The sequence below is a fragment of the Neophocaena asiaeorientalis genome, unplaced genomic scaffold, assembly GCF_003031525.2.
Source record: "Neophocaena asiaeorientalis asiaeorientalis breed wild unplaced genomic scaffold, Neophocaena_asiaeorientalis_V1.1 scaffold388, whole genome shotgun sequence".
Taxonomy (NCBI): Eukaryota; Metazoa; Chordata; class Mammalia; order Artiodactyla; family Phocoenidae; genus Neophocaena; species Neophocaena asiaeorientalis.
This window is the reverse complement of record NW_020172738.1, coordinates 4,078,528-4,094,052: the sequence shown is the minus strand read 5'-3', so window position 1 is coordinate 4,094,052 and position 15,525 is coordinate 4,078,528. Positions and strand designations below refer to the sequence as shown.

The 15,525-nt window shown below is 40.1% G+C and overlaps 1 protein-coding gene across 1 annotated transcript in view; it reads right to left on the bottom strand.

The window, feature by feature from the left end:
• Nucleotides 1-10,449: 10,449 nt before the first annotated feature.
• Nucleotides 10,450-15,525, bottom strand: part of SPHKAP (SPHK1 interactor, AKAP domain containing) — a 95,729-nt gene continuing 90,653 nt past the window's right edge. Inside the window, exon 11 of the mRNA XM_024740528.1 lies at nt 10,450-10,593. Coding sequence (XP_024596296.1) covers nt 10,450-10,593 — 144 coding nt within the window. The remainder of the gene's footprint in view (nt 10,594-15,525) is intronic.

Here is a 15,525-nt window from a genome sequence, read left to right as displayed (position 1 = left end):
CATTTATTTTTAAATGTTAAATATTCATTAGTCAGGGAGTTCTGAGGATGATGGTATTGCCCTTGACATTCTAAAAGAGGAGGCTCCATGCCTCAGGCAACAGTGAGCTCACGAGTCATCCACCCATGGGCTCCTGAAGGGCAAGTAAATACAACATGCCAGGATGGGGGTGGACGCAGCAAGAGCTGGAGACAGGTCAGAAAACGCCAGGGTGGAATGTACTGAGATCTTAGTTGAAAGTGGAAAAATACGTAGTCTGAGAAACATGGGGGTGAGAGGAAAAACTCCCCAAACAATAGGGATATATTGGCTCCCATCAGACTTCTCCTCTTTTTTTTTTTTTTTTAATGTTGAGCCTTCTTTTAATTAATTAATTAATTTATTTATTTTTATTCTGGGCTGTATTGGGTTTTCGTTTCTGTGCAAGGGCTTTCTCTAGTTGCGGCAAGCGGGGGCCACTCTTCATCGCGGTGCGCGGGCCTCTCACTGCCGTGGCCTCTCTTGTTGCGGAGCACAGGCTCCGGACGCGCAGGCTCAGTAGTTGTGGCTCACGGGCCTAGTTGCTCCGCAGCATGTGGGATCTTCCCAGACCAGGGCTCGAACCCATGTCCCCTGCATTAGCAGGCAGATTCTCAACCACTGAGCCACCAGGGAAGCCCTTCTCCTCTTTTTTAAAAAAAAAATTTATTTTAAAAATTTTTGTTGAAATAGAGTTGATTTACCATGTTGTGTTAGATTCAGGCATACAGCAAAGTGATTCAGTTATACATATATATGTATATATATATTCTTTTTCATTCTTTTTATTTTTTTAAATTTAATTTTATTAAAAAAATTTTTTTTTGGCTGTGCCGCCTGGCTTGTGGGATTTTAGTTCCCCAACCAGGGATCGAACCCGGGCCCTCAGCACTCAGCAGTGAGAATGCAGAGTCCTAACTACTGGACCTCCAGGGAATTCCCTATATAGTCTTTTTCAGATTCTTTTCCATTATAGGTTATTGCAAGATATTGAGGATAGTTCCCTGTACTATACAGTAAATCCTTATTGGTCATCTATTTTATATATGGTAGTGGTATATGTTAATCCCAAACTCCTAATTTATCTCTCCTCCCCTCTCACCACCATGCTATCCCCTTTGGTAACCATAAATTTGTTTTCTGTGTCTGCGAGTCTGTTTCTGTTTTGTAAATAATTCTGCTCTTTGGCGTAAAGTTAACTCTTCAACCCTGTTCTCACCGTCACCCAGTAGAGGCATTTGTCAACGTTGTGATGGTGACAGGTTAGCTCAGTATCTCTCAGTTGCTGAAGTGTAGACAACACAGCTGACTTTGTCACAACTTCCTTACTTAGTACAAAAATTATGTGTTTATATTGACCAGGGAGTAAATAAATGGTGAGGGAACATTTCAAGTGATAATATTCAACTTCTTTAAAAACTTGCAAATTTACTAAAGAGGAACTTGGAACCTCTGGGGTTAGGCATGCTCTAAACGGATACTTTCCATCACTCTTTAACTCTCACTCTGCTTTTTAATTATGTTTTTCTGGCACTTTTCACTGATGTTATACGCTCAATTAAATTTATTTTATATACTTATTTTTTTAAATATTTTTCTTTTTTTTTTTTTTTGCGGTATGCGGGCCTCTCACTGTTGTGGCCTCTCCCGTGTGGAGCACAGGCTCCGGACGCACAGGCTCAGTGGCCATGGCTCCCGGGCCCAGCCGCTCCGCGGCATGTGGGATCTTCCTGGACCGGGGCACGAACCCACGTCCCCTGCATCGGCAGGCGGACTCTCAACCACTGCGCCCCCAGGCAAACCCTCTTTTTAAGAAAATTTTTGGCTGTTTTGGGTCTTTGTTGCTGTGTGCCGACTTTCTCTAGTTGTGGCTAGCGGGAGCTACTCTTTGTTGCGGTGTGTGGGCTTCTCATTGCGGTGGCTTCTCTTGTTGCAGAGCACGGGCTCTAGGGTGCACGGGCTTCAGTAGCTGTGGTGCGTGAGGGCTCAGTAGTTGTGGCGCACAGGCTTTAGAGCACAGGCTCAGTGGTTGTGGCACACAGGCTTAGTTGTTCCGCAGCATGTGGGATCTTCCCGTACCAGGGATCGAACCCGTGTCCCCTGCATTGGCAGGGGGATCCTTAACCACTGTGCAACCAGGGAAGTCCCAATATATACTGTATTTTTATTATGGCTTGTCATCTGTAATCCTTGCTAGAATGGAAATTCTAAAATGCCAAGGAACTAGTCTTTGTTGCATTTCCTTGTGTCATGTCTAGTCCCCAATAAATGTTTGTGGAATGAACACCTATCAGAATGCCAAACATTCTGCTGGATTTCTTTTCTTGGCTTTCTTTTCTGTGAGTTGGATACTGGGCCTAGAAAGGCCTATGATGGAATGTCAAGAAATGCTTAGTTCGATACTAAGAGGCTGTTACGGGCATAAGAAGTTACAGCTTATTATTTTTTCAGAGCTATGAATAGGAGTTCTGTTGTAACTAATGCATTTTTGAATGGTTTTCTTATTATGGTAAAAAATATTAAATTTACTATCTTAACAATTGTAATTGGTGCATTTTTAATGAAAAGTAATACATTACATCTGCTTTGAGTGGCAGGTGGTTAAAACTGTGATCACTGTTTTCAGCAAATCTACATGAAGGAAGAACAAATTCACATGATTTGATTGGGGGATTAACATCAGGCAATCATCCCGTAGGAGCCGAGGAGAAACTAGAAGCTCTTGGAGTTGAATGGACACCTCTTTAGGAGCCATGAATGGGGCCCAGGGTTTTCGCTGAAGCGTTAAACAGCCAGTGTGAACGTTTATCTTGTTGTGTATTAGCCATGACATATGTTATGTGAACTCAACTCTGTACTTCTGCTGGATTTAGAATTTTTGTACTTTAAAAGTAGTAGATTTCTTAAAGTTATATAGATTTTTAAATTCATTTTCTCTCCTTTCCTTCCCCTTCTTTTCCCCTTCCTTCTTCTTTCCTCCCTTCCTTCCTTCCCTCCCTTCCTCTTTTTCTTTCTTTCTTTCCTTAATGTGCACATATTCCATACAAAAGTGTCTTTAAATAACATTTTCTGAGGTTAGAATCTGAGTCTTTTATGGGTTTTTTCTCAAAAATACATGAGTTCCTAGAGGATGGGGTTTCTTTAAATGAACATGTATTAAGGATTGCTTAGACACCACGATAGATTAGGCACCAGAGGGAGGGTCTAGAAGCTGATAGCAAATGGAGAAGACATGAGCTCTACTTTCTAGACATGTAGAGTCTACAGCAGGATTATGAAAACTGCATCCCCCCAAACTGTACAGGTCGTTCATGCATTGTGTATGTGCACTTTTCCTCAGATTTTCAGAGAAGCCTGTACCACAAAAATATTAAGAATAGGGCTTGCGTTCCGCAAAAAAAAAAAAAAAAAAAAGTTAAAAATAACAACTACATTTCTTCTTTGTCTCTCTGAACACTCTCAAACTTTTCCTTACCTCTTTATCCAGAATTGTTCAAAATTGATTTCTCTACATATTGCCCCGAGAATTTGGGAATCAAAGAAACAAACTGCTGCTTGATGTTTGCTAGGAGGCCTCTCCTAACCATTCTTTTCCTGAGACACTGAATTCCACACAACAACGGCTTTGCTCCTTAAATTCGTATCACCTTCACCTTTCTCTCTGACAAATAGCAATTTGTAGACTATTACATTTGGAAGGGTTCTCATATATAGCCTTATCTGCATGCTTTATTTGTTACATTAAAAAAAAGACAAAATGTTTCAGGAACATTTAGTCATATGCTGGAGGGCACATGGCAGATGGGACTTAAGTTGCTGCTTTTTCTACTTTTTGCACTTAAATTTTAAAAGGAGGGCTTCCCTGGTGGCGCAGTGGTTGAGAGTCTGCCTGCAGATTTAGGGTACACGAGTTCGTGTCCCGGTCCGGGACGATCCCACATTCCCGCGGCGCAGCTGGGCCCGCGAGCCATGGCCGCTGAGCCTGCACGTCCGGAGCCTGTGTTCCGCAACGGGAGAGGCCACAACAGTGAGAGGCCTGAATACAGAAAAAAAAAAAAAAAAAAAAAAAAAAAAAATTTTAAAAGGAGTTGCTGATGTCAAAAATTAAGAAAGAAGGAAATAAGTGAACTAATTTGGTGAAGCTTTATTAGCCATCTCTGTGGGTGTCACAAAAGGTCAATATGTGGTCTACTGCCTTTTTCACTAAAAACGTTGCTAGGTTTAAATTAACTGTCCCGTTGTTTGAAAGAGTAGGCATACGTGACCATGGAGAAGAATCCAGTGCACTGAAAACTAGAGGCCCTCCTGGTATCATCCATCTTTATTCTATCTCAACAAATGGTGATTTGATTCATTCTGCTTTCCTCTGTAAGAAGGAAAAGAGAATGTATGCTCCTACGTCTTCTGTGCCACATGCTACTGTTTGTGATGTGACGGAGAAGGAAGGGTTGTGTGTGTATAAGGATTTGGGCCAGGGGTTCAGCTCAGACACAACACGGTCTGCCGTGAAACAATCTTTGCACCTGGGTTTTGTGGCGCTCAGAGCATCACGGTAGAATCTGGAGTTCCTGCAACATTCTGTACCAGAAGCAGGCAGAGCAGGGAGTAAAGTAGAAAACGGGACAGATTCAACAAATCAGTGGGAACCTTCCAAAGGCGCACAAATAATTGTTGACACATATTAAATGAAAAGCCATTCTGAAGGACAGAAGGGGAAGAAGTAGGAAGGAGATATGATAACTGAAAAGAAGTGAAACTGGATATGAGGCTTTGAAGGGGCATTTCTGAGGGGATTATATCAGGAAATGAAAAATTTAAGTGGTCAAAGGATTCTTGCAACAATAACAGTGGATTAGCATTTTTTTTTGTTTGAGCACAGACAGTATTTCTTGATAGGAAGGGAGGTCCAAAGATTCTTCCTCCTGTGCATTTTGTTCAGATCTGTCTGCACTCAATTGGCCTTCAAGTCTTGCTGATAATGTCCTGGATATCACTTAAATTCATCCCCAAACCACAGAAGGAAAACATTCTCCTTTCTGTGATAAAATGTTCTAATGCAACTAAAATAAAAGGCAAGTATTTTTAGAAAGTTTCACTTGCATAAGTCCAAAAGTAATTTTATAAAAAGTCTTGAGACTCTTAATAAACCAGGTCTCTGGAAAACTAAGGAGAACATTAAAGTAAAATTGTGTTTCTTGAACTAATGGTTGAACATCACTAGATGTAAACCAAAGCCTCAGTTACCCAAGGCCCATTAGCTTTATCAGTTCAATTAGACATCTACCTTGGACAAGGCATTGTGATAGAGACTCTGACCAAATCCATAGGTGAGTTAAAGATGGCTCCATCCTCAAAGAGCATACAATCATCTATGGAGACACCAGTATTCAACTTATCATGCTAGAAGGCAGATGGCGATGTGCTAGTACAGGAAATGGTTAACCTGGGAGGCCTGGGTGCTCACACCCTGCACACCTCTTCCTAAAAGAGGTCTGTTTTCAGGTCTTGCCTTTGACTGGCTCCTAGGAGTTGAGCTCTGAGCCTTGGACTCATGGACGCCCCCTTTGTTCACAAAGACCCTCCAAATTTCCATTCTTTGTCTCATAAATGATTAGCTGAAATATTTGCACCCACTGATCAACTAGAGCAAAACGCTTGTTAACCAAACTTTAGTTAAGTTTCTCCCCTTTCTCCAGGCTGCTGAAATGTAACCCATCCTCAGCTCGGTCCAGCATACAGCCTCTCCTTAAAGAGCCCCTTTGGGAATAGGCTGAGCCCAGGATAACATGTTCTCTGATCTACTGTCCCATCATGCCCACCACCTGTACTGGTTCACCTTGTTCATCTCACTTTCCACACCTGGTTCTCTCTAGTCCTTTACTCTGCTCTGTGAAAGAAAACCGCTTTTTTGCCAACCCCCGAGACACTCTTAGATCTCACAGCTGGAGCTTTCTTATCTTTACAATAGACACCAGTCCTCCTTCCTTCCTGCTGCAACAGTCCCTTTCCCCTTCTTGTAATAATCCTTTCCAATGAAGTCTCTCCTTATTAATGTCCAGAGTTTGTTTATTTCTTTTCATTTATTATTATTTTTGGCTGCGCCAATGCGGCTTCCCCGACCAGGGATCAAACCACTGAACCACCAGGGAATTCCCAGAGTCTTATTTTTATTTGACGTTGTCCTCTGGCTGACTGGAGAATCCTTTACCTAAGCGTATCCAAGCCTTCTTATTAGTGAATAAAATAAAGTGCTCAGGAATCTCAATACTTTCTTTCTATAAAATCTAATACTTTTTGAGATTGAATATGTTTTTATTTATGTGGGCTGGTGTTTATAATGAGTGTTTTTGTTTGCAAGCATAATTATCCTATAGAAAAAAGAAATATATTTGTTTTATTGTCTAAGTTTCTGAATATCAGTACACACACACGCTTATAGTCTCATACATAAATTAATCTCAATAAAATAATTTTGATTTTAAGAGATGCATTGTGATTTTTACCGGATATGACTTTGTACTTGGAAAACTTCAGATTGTAATTAAAATGTTGACACAATTGTTCAGCTATTTCTATGATATCTTCCAGTTTTCATATAGATATTAGGAAAACAGGCTCCACTTTTGCCACTCATTGTTTTAAGCATTGTATGGATGATTTAGGTTCTCTGTATTTTAGTTCTCCCTTTTGGAAAATCACCATAAAAATTGCAATTAATAAAACTGTTGAGAATAGTAGATGTGTTATTATCCTTACTGTTAATTACCTGAATAATATTCCTTTTTTTCTTTTTTTGCTATACAATATATCCTTGTCGTAATAAATTCTATTGAGTTCAAAGAGCACTGGTCCATTTACTTCTAAGACTGAAAATTTACCTCTAGTTTACTTGCATCTAGGTTGGTTTACCCCAGGTCTGTAGACTCCTTTTTTTCTTGTGACTCGTTCTCCTGTTGTTAAGACTTACCGTAAAGGCCACGGACCATCAGTCTTGGGAGGGTAGGGGGAGAATGCCTGGTTCTCATGTTCCTACTGGGGTTCTCCATACTAGGGGCTACAGAGACCTCGTCCTTTACCCTAACTCCTCCTAGAGCCTCAGGCTCTGCCTCTTCAAGGCATTATTTACACTAAAGGTCCTCAACCTGTGGTGATTTTGCCCTACAGGCAATGCTATATTAGGAGAATTTTAGAGGCCCGTGAGGGGGAGTTACTAAACATCCTACAATGCTCAGGACAGATCCCCACAACAAAGAATTATCCAGCTCCACATGCCAGGAGTGCTAAGATTGAGAAATGCTGATTTACATAAACATTACTGATCCTAACTAACTTAGTCAAAGAATATTTTCTTTTCTCATTTGTTAGTTCACTTTATTATTCATTCAACAAATATTTATTGAGTACTATGTGCTAAACACTCTTCCAAATGCTTGGGATGCACATTATTTACACAATGGACAAAATTAACTTTCTTCACCCGCTGTGCCTGGGTGGCAGCATGCCTCAGTACAGTGGGGTGAAATATTCTGCTAAGGGGTGTTCCTGCTCTCAGTTTTGCACAAGATAACCCAATGTCCACGGAACAGAAAAAGTAAGTTTTAAAAGTCAAATTTAAAAAATATTAGTCCTTTGCTACCTTCAACTGTAACTTAGCCATCTACAAAGCTCCCAATAATTTGGCCCTTCTTAGCTCTTAGCCTTACTCTTTTTTTTTTTTAACATCTTTATTGGAGTATAATTGCTTTACAATGGTGTGTTACTTTCTGCTTTATAACAAAGTGAATCAGCTATACATATACATATATCCCCATATCTCCTCCCTCTTGCGTCTCCCTCCCACCCTCCCTATCCCACCACTCTAGGTGGTCACAAAGCACCGAGCTGATCTCCCTGTGCTATGCAGCTGCTTCCCACTAGCTCTCTATTTTTACATTTGGTAGTGTATATATGTCCATGCCACTCTCTCACTTCGTCCCAGCTTACCCTTCCCCCTCCCCATGTCCTCAAGTCCATTCTCTGCATCTGCGTCTTTATTCTTGTCCTGCCCCTAGGTTCTTCAGAACCATTTTTTTGTTTGTTTTAGATTCCATATATAGGTGTTAGCATACGGTATTTGTTTTTCTCCTTCTGACTTACTTCACTCTGTATGACAGACTCTAGGTCCATCCACCTCACTACAAATGACTCAACTTCATTTCTTTTTATGGCTGAGTAATATCCCATTGTATATATGTGCCACATCTTCTTTATCCATTCATCTGTCGATGGACACTTAGGTTGCTTCCATGTCCTGGCTATTGTAAATAGAGCCACAATGACGACTGTGGTACATGACTCTTTTTGAATTATGGTTTTCTCAACGTATATGCCCGGTAGTGGGATTTCTGGGTTGTATGGTAGTTCTATTTGTAGTTTTTTAAGGAACCTCCATACTGTTCTCCATAGTGGCTGTATCAATTTACATTCCCACCGACAGTGCAAGAGGGTTCCCGTTTCTCCACACCCTCTCCAGCATTATTGTTTGTAGATTTTTTGATGATGGCCATTCAAAGAATATTTTCTTATTCAAAAATTGAAAGTGGAACTGTAACGCTTGTCTAAGGGACAAATCTACCTTCACCCAAGTACACTGTGACTATTTTTTTCTCTGAGGCGCTTAAGCTCTTGGAGAAAAAATGATCAACCATTTGGCAACAAAAATGTATTGATTAGTTTGCAACTTTAGGTACAACAAATATAATTTCATCACATGATTACAATTCAGTATTTGTGCTTTGTAGGATAAGTAAACATTCACTTGAGCACAACAAAAATCTACACAGAATATTCTGGGGTTGTGTAAAAAATAAACATATCCTTTTCCATTTAATACCATGAAGAACTTTCAGTTTGAGATGGTGGATAAATGTTAAAATTTGACATTTGTTTAATGTGTCAAATTAAACATACAATCTAAATTTGGGCTATTTTTAATAATAAATGCCTAAAGAGTCCTGGAAAGGATTCCTGGCGTGGGTGGTAGGGAGGAAATAGAGCTTCCAATGAAGCTTTCTTGACATTTCAAGAAATGTCAATTTCTTGTCAATGTGGATGACACACAAGGCCAGCATTGATGGGGTGGGGTCTTGTTCACATTTAAAATTACTTCACAATCTTAAAAATAGTGTAAGAGCATAGTATCTCAGGAAATCTTTAATAAACACTTTCTTTGATCAAGAAGATAAAAGCCAGTCTAGCTCATTGAGTTGAAGGGAAAGAAGACTTACTGGGGAGAAGTTAGATACCTTTATTTTTCAAAAGAGTAAATCCCTGTTTTTAAAATACTTAAATGTGATAATATTTTCTTTCTCTCAAATTAAATGCTAGTATCCTTAAATCAGGAAGTCTTATGATCCTAACTGGTTATGTTGAATCCTGCATCCATCATTATAAATGTCATAAGACTAGCAAGTCTGCCATACGGGTACTTTTATAATGAAACCACAGAGCTCAAGAGTCAATATATGACTTAAGACAATAATCTCTTCATATTTTATGAACTTCTAAGGTTAACTCAATATATTATTTAAGATAACAATCTCTTCATAATTTACAATAAAAATAAAATGAAAGTTTAGATTTTATATAATTTAATATACAAGCAGATTTTATCTCAAAAGATGCTCTTTTGTGAGAAAGCTTCTTCCCTTTGGGTAAGAGTTCTGTAATCATTTTACTCATGTAATATATAGAAGAAAACAAGACAATCTTTGATCTTTCTCCCTCTCAGCTGAACACCAATCGTTTTCTGATTAGCTAGGAACCCAGATATTATTGGGAGATGTGGAATATTTATCAGTGGGCTGTAGTGGGTAAATGAAATCACCTTGGTAAAGGACACTGATAATACTCTTGCATTTCTGTTAATAACCACTGATAATGGTCTGAAGCTGGAAAGCTTTTATATCAAAGTTTTGGAAATGTCTTGCCCATATCTTAAGTATTTACCTGGGCTGACAGATCCCTTAATCTGCTCAAAAGAGTAAAATAAACATTACAGCAGAGTTTATAAAATGATTTTGACCAGTGACTTTGTTTCCAGTCGATTCACATAATTGGAGACATTACATAACATTTTATATTATTAAAAATATGTAAGGGCAACTTTCCTGGAGTTTGGGCCTAGTTATAAGTTTTTCATTTGGGCCCATTAAAATTCTGGTTTTTTCCAGCCATTCTAATACAAGCTCCTTTGAACTCACCCACCGGTTGTATTGATTTGTACAGACTGGTATTTTGCTTTTCCTCAGATTTATTTGATGTGCAGCAGACTTGAACAGCAGACTTTTTCATAGCTCTGTTAATGTGATGTGATGTTTTGAGAAAATTTAGAGCAAACCACTGTGATCTAAGCTGGAATGAAGGAAGGGGTACCCTAAAGGCAGAGCCACCTTATCCCAGTTCCAAGAGCCAGTCAAAGAGACTCGGGGTCCCATCCTTCTGCTCCTCACGCATTTTGTAGTACTGAACAACTGCATGAAAGATATCTCCCACTTTCCAGGCCTTCTGATGAACCAGCTGCACGACATCTAGAAACTAAAGTAAAGCACAGGGTTAGGCTCACATATCACAGAGGGTCCTCAAAGTTATATCGTTCAAACGCTCTTCCAAAGCCAGTGGCTCTCCAGGTTATTTTTTAATATCTCTAGTGACAGCACACTATATTCTAGGACAGTCTATTTTCTTTTTAGACAGTTCAGATAATTAGCGAGTTCTTTCAACTGAACTGAAATGTTCCTCACAGCAGTTGCCATCCTTCGATTTTGGGAGACTACATGGAATTCTTCTTGCCACAGTCTATCTTTTAGATATTTGAAGAGTTTCCTCGGATCTGTTTTCCTCTGGGTTGGACTCTCTCTAACAGGACTGTAGAGCATGGTTCCCAGTCCCTTCTGTCGGTGTCACAGATAAGTTCTCATTGGATGTATACATTTAGGCCAAATAAACTGTGTTACACTTTTGGGTAGGGTTATTTACCGGTTCCTCAGTCCATCTTGAAATTTTCCCTCCCTCTTCATCAAGTTTCGAGAGACACTGGCTTTCCATTGGAACAGGAAAAGCAAAGATTGAGGAAACATCTTAGATTCATCACCTGGTTAACGGTACCAGCTTCAGGTGGCCACAACGTAGAAAGTTTATGACTACAGGTGCATTGTGAGTTGGGGGTGGGAAGGTGGGAAAAGCATTATAGATGGTTCCCTTCGTGAAACCGTGGGATGAAGCCCAGAATGAAGGCTTCTCAAACTCCTTAGTCAGATACGTATAAAGCAAACTAATGATTATAAGAGCCAAAACCTGCAGGAACTATCTACTTTCATGCATGTTATCTCATTTAATTCGGTCAACAACCCTGTAAAGCAGGCATTTAACGATGAAAAATTGTGGGTTTGTGAGATGAAAAGTTGGCAGTAGGATGTATGGTCTTCTAACACTCCAGCCCAAAGCTCTTTCTACTATTGCACCCCATGCATTTTGGTCGTAGGAGAATAAGCCATTGATATTTATTTGGAACACTGGGAGAAACGATAAGCTGGGAATCTGGTATCGTTTAATGAGGAAGAAAAACCTATTTGTTAAAAAAGATGAGGGCTGTAGTTTAGTTACTATTTCTTCAATGTTTCCTTCTAGAATGTCTTTCCTCTGCTCATTTTGCATTTGTTCAGACTCTCAAGATCAGCTAGAAAGTGGAATGCTAATTTTTTTCTGGTCTTTTCCTCCCCGCTCTTCAGTTTGCATTTGCTAATTCATTTCAATTGCTGAGAAGTTGTCTTATAGAGAGCTACTATTAAATTATGTTTCTTCTCCCAGCTGTGATGGCACCAACTACTGCACAGTTACGGAAATCAGTGCTTTATTGTACTCACTCGCCTTGTGTTGGCTTAATCAGAATAAAGCAATTCTCTAGGCTGGAAAATAAAATGCTTAACTTTTAATACATGGAAACATAAACATCATCTAAAAGATGATGTAAAAAAGGAGACCAATGGGAAGCCGATGGCAACTGTATTACAGAGAGTAAATCTCCCAGGAAAGGACATCATCTTAGCCACCTTTTTATATCTAGTGCCTGCACCTAATAGGGGCTCAATAAATATTTGCAGAATGACAAAAGGAATGAACAACGAAATGTGAGTCAAATGCATTCAAAGTGATCAAGAAGGCTATTTGAAATAAGGAGTGACACCCAGAATCATTGAAGACGAACCTTGCCTAAATATTCATTCTTGAGTTTTATATAATGTATTTGCACATATATAGTTAAAAATTAGCATGCACATCTTGGGGCTTCTTACTCGGTAATTTTCTACTGATAGGATGCTCCAAGAAAATGACTGGGGGGCCATGGATCTAGGCAAAGGCTGGGCAGAGCCTAGTCTGGTGCAATGGTAGTAGGCAAGGAGGAGAGTCAAAGCTGGTCATGGGACAGGTGTCTCATCACACTGTACCTGGGAGTGGGCATGTATATCGTGGGGGTAAAGGTGCCTAGGACCTCTCTTCACTGGTCACTCTAACAGCCATGGAAGGTTAGTGCCAATCAGCTCCATCAGTCTCAGTGATAGAATTTCAGAGACTATTAGTTGTCTGGTTTCCCTCAAAATTCTGCCTAGCTTTCTGTCTGTTAGATCTGAAATTTTAGACAGCTTAATCCTTTAGGTGAAGGCTTTGCTCAAAACACAAATACCCTCAGAAAGGGGAACATTACAGGTGATTACTAGTAATTTATGGAGAGGCGTAAAAATAATTTTGTGAGCTGTTACTTGTTTCTTGGTATGTGTGAAAGATACCAGGCATGTTTTCTATTGGACAAAGTGGTAAAAACATAAGGCCTCAGGGAAAGGGGGAGAAAGGTTAGGATGTCTTTGCATGATTTGGTTAATCAGACTTTCCCAGCTCTTACTGGAAGTCTAGAAGTTAGATGCTCCTAGTGGAGAGGACTTGAACATCAAGTTTCTGAGGTCTCACTGAGAGAGGCTCATAATTCATTGGCTTCAAGATTTCCCTCCAGGGTCATCAGTGGTCTTAGGCTAGACTCGTCCCTTGAGGGTATTTGCTCTTCCTTAACATGTCTTATAAAGAAGCAGTCAATATAAAGTAAACAGAAATAGAAAATTAGCCTTAGCACTTTTCTTTTTTCTTTCTATACACACTGGTTCACTGGGCCACTTATTCCCAACTTTTATCTTATTCCCAACTTTTATCTCTCAGGTATTGCTCTGAGAAAGAATCAAAATTCTAGAGCCGATGCCAATATTGGCTAAATCTTTCCCAGAAGGCTGTCTGCTTCAGACCTTTCTGGAAGCCCAAGATTAGCTACTTTGCATCTATTTGGGGCTTGCTGAAGCAGGGTCTCCCACTGTGGTGATGACCATAACATGTTGTTGACTGGCCAAAGTTGTCAAAGTGCCCCATCACCTAGGCCACTCTGTCAGTAGTTTGTCGAATGGTCACACGCTAGAATCTGTCTCATGATTTCTAAGTCCAGGCCAATATCCCAATAAAGCAATTTTTAAAAATGATCTGGTTCCACTAAATATAGCATGCTTTTAGGCCATGATGACTTCATCTCAGACATCGAGACCTAGAACCATCTGTGGGGCTGATGAGCAGGGAAGGTCTTACACTTTCTTTTCTTCCTTCATTTAAAAAAAATTCTAGACAAAAATGAAGCTGAGATTGTGAAGAAACCAGAAAAGGACATTTCCAGCTCATTACTACAGCCTTGAAAAACTGCATTCTATTTAGCAGTTGGTTCTAGATCTTTCACTGTATCTGTCCATGTTTTTGACTTGGGAATTTCATAATCAGCTTTAGTGTGTCAGAGATCTGAGTTTTTCTTTCCAATGCACTGACATATAAAAATAAAAATTTTCATTTCCTGTTATTTCACAATCAATAATAATTAGGCTCCCTTCCTATGTATCATAGTTGGCATTTCCATGAACAAATGTTTCGTCTTAGGTAACTAGAAGAATTTCTATCCTGTGATGGTATATCATTGGTAGACTCATTTGAAGAAAAGTATCACATGGTAGATGCCTTGTGTATTCTCAGGTACATTTACTAAATTAGATTAATTGTTTACCAAATCATATGGTAGAATCTATGGGAGTTGTTGCAAGTCGTATGGGTTTTTGAAAACATTCAACTTAGATTTCTGAAAGCAGATACCTTCTTTTGTTCCAAGGTGAATTCCACTTGATTAAGCACAAGTGAGCTGGTCTTTATATTGATCCTGCAATTATGGCCTGTGGAGTCGTGATTCTCAGCCTTGGTTGTACCCTAGAACCCCCAGGGACTTCAAGAAAACCCCAAAGCCTGAGTTTAATCCCAAGAGGAGAGTCTGATTTAATTGGCTCACCCACTGTGGTCTATAAAAGCTCCCCAGGTGATTCTAGCACACACTGAATTTGAGAACAATGACAAAATATTCAGTTCAAGGCAGACACTTTCTTACGTTCACAAATGAAGAGACAATATCTGTTATGGACTGAATGTTTGTGTCCCCCCCCTTCCCCACTCCCATTCATATATTGAAGCCCTAAGACACAAATATGATGGCATTAAGAGGTGGGGGCCTTTGGGAGATAATTAGATTTAGATGAGGTCATGGGGATGGGGCTCCCATGGTGGGATTTATGCCGTTATAAGAAGAGGAAGAGATGCCAGAGCTCTCTCTCTGCCACATGAGGGCACAGAGAGGAGGAAGCCCATCACCAGGAAATGCATCTGCTGGCACCTTGATCTCAGACTTCCTAGCCTTCAGAACTGTGAGAAATAAAATGTCTGCCGTTCAAGCCACTCTCTATGGTGTTTTGTTAGAACAGCCTGAGCTAAGACAGTATCTAATTCTTCCTTATTTTTCCTTCCTTTGTCATGTATTTTTTCAAAACTGAGACTTAAAGTGTAGTATTTTGGGGAAAGTTAGGTTGACAGTAAATGCCATCAACATTTTCTCTCTCATTCTCTTCCCACTGCTTTGCATATGGAAAAGAATAAGAAATTAAAGGCGAGGCCACTCCTCTTCTGACTCCCACTTTCTTAGGAAGGTAAGTTTACATCTGTTTCCTCTTTGCACATTCTGTTCTATGCACTGCCTTCAAGAAAAGGAAGTAATTCTCAAAATGAGCTTAAAGATGAGAAAGGCACCTGATTTATTGCAAGGCCAGTCATCAGGCCATTCTAGCTCACTGAAGCTCATTGAATTTAAACAGAAGTAAAAGAGCTAGAGAAAATAATGCTTTGGCCTCAAAAAAGCAGAACAGGGCTTCCCTGGTGGCACAGTGGTTGGGAGTCCCCCTGCCGATGCAGGGTACACGGGTTCGTGCCCCGGTCTGGGGAGATCCCACATGCCGCGGAGCGGCTGGGCCCGTGAGCCATGGCGACTGAGCCTGCGCATCCGGAGCTTGTGCTCCACAATGGCAGAGGCCACAACAGTGAGAGGCCCGCGCACCGCAAAAAAAAAAAAAA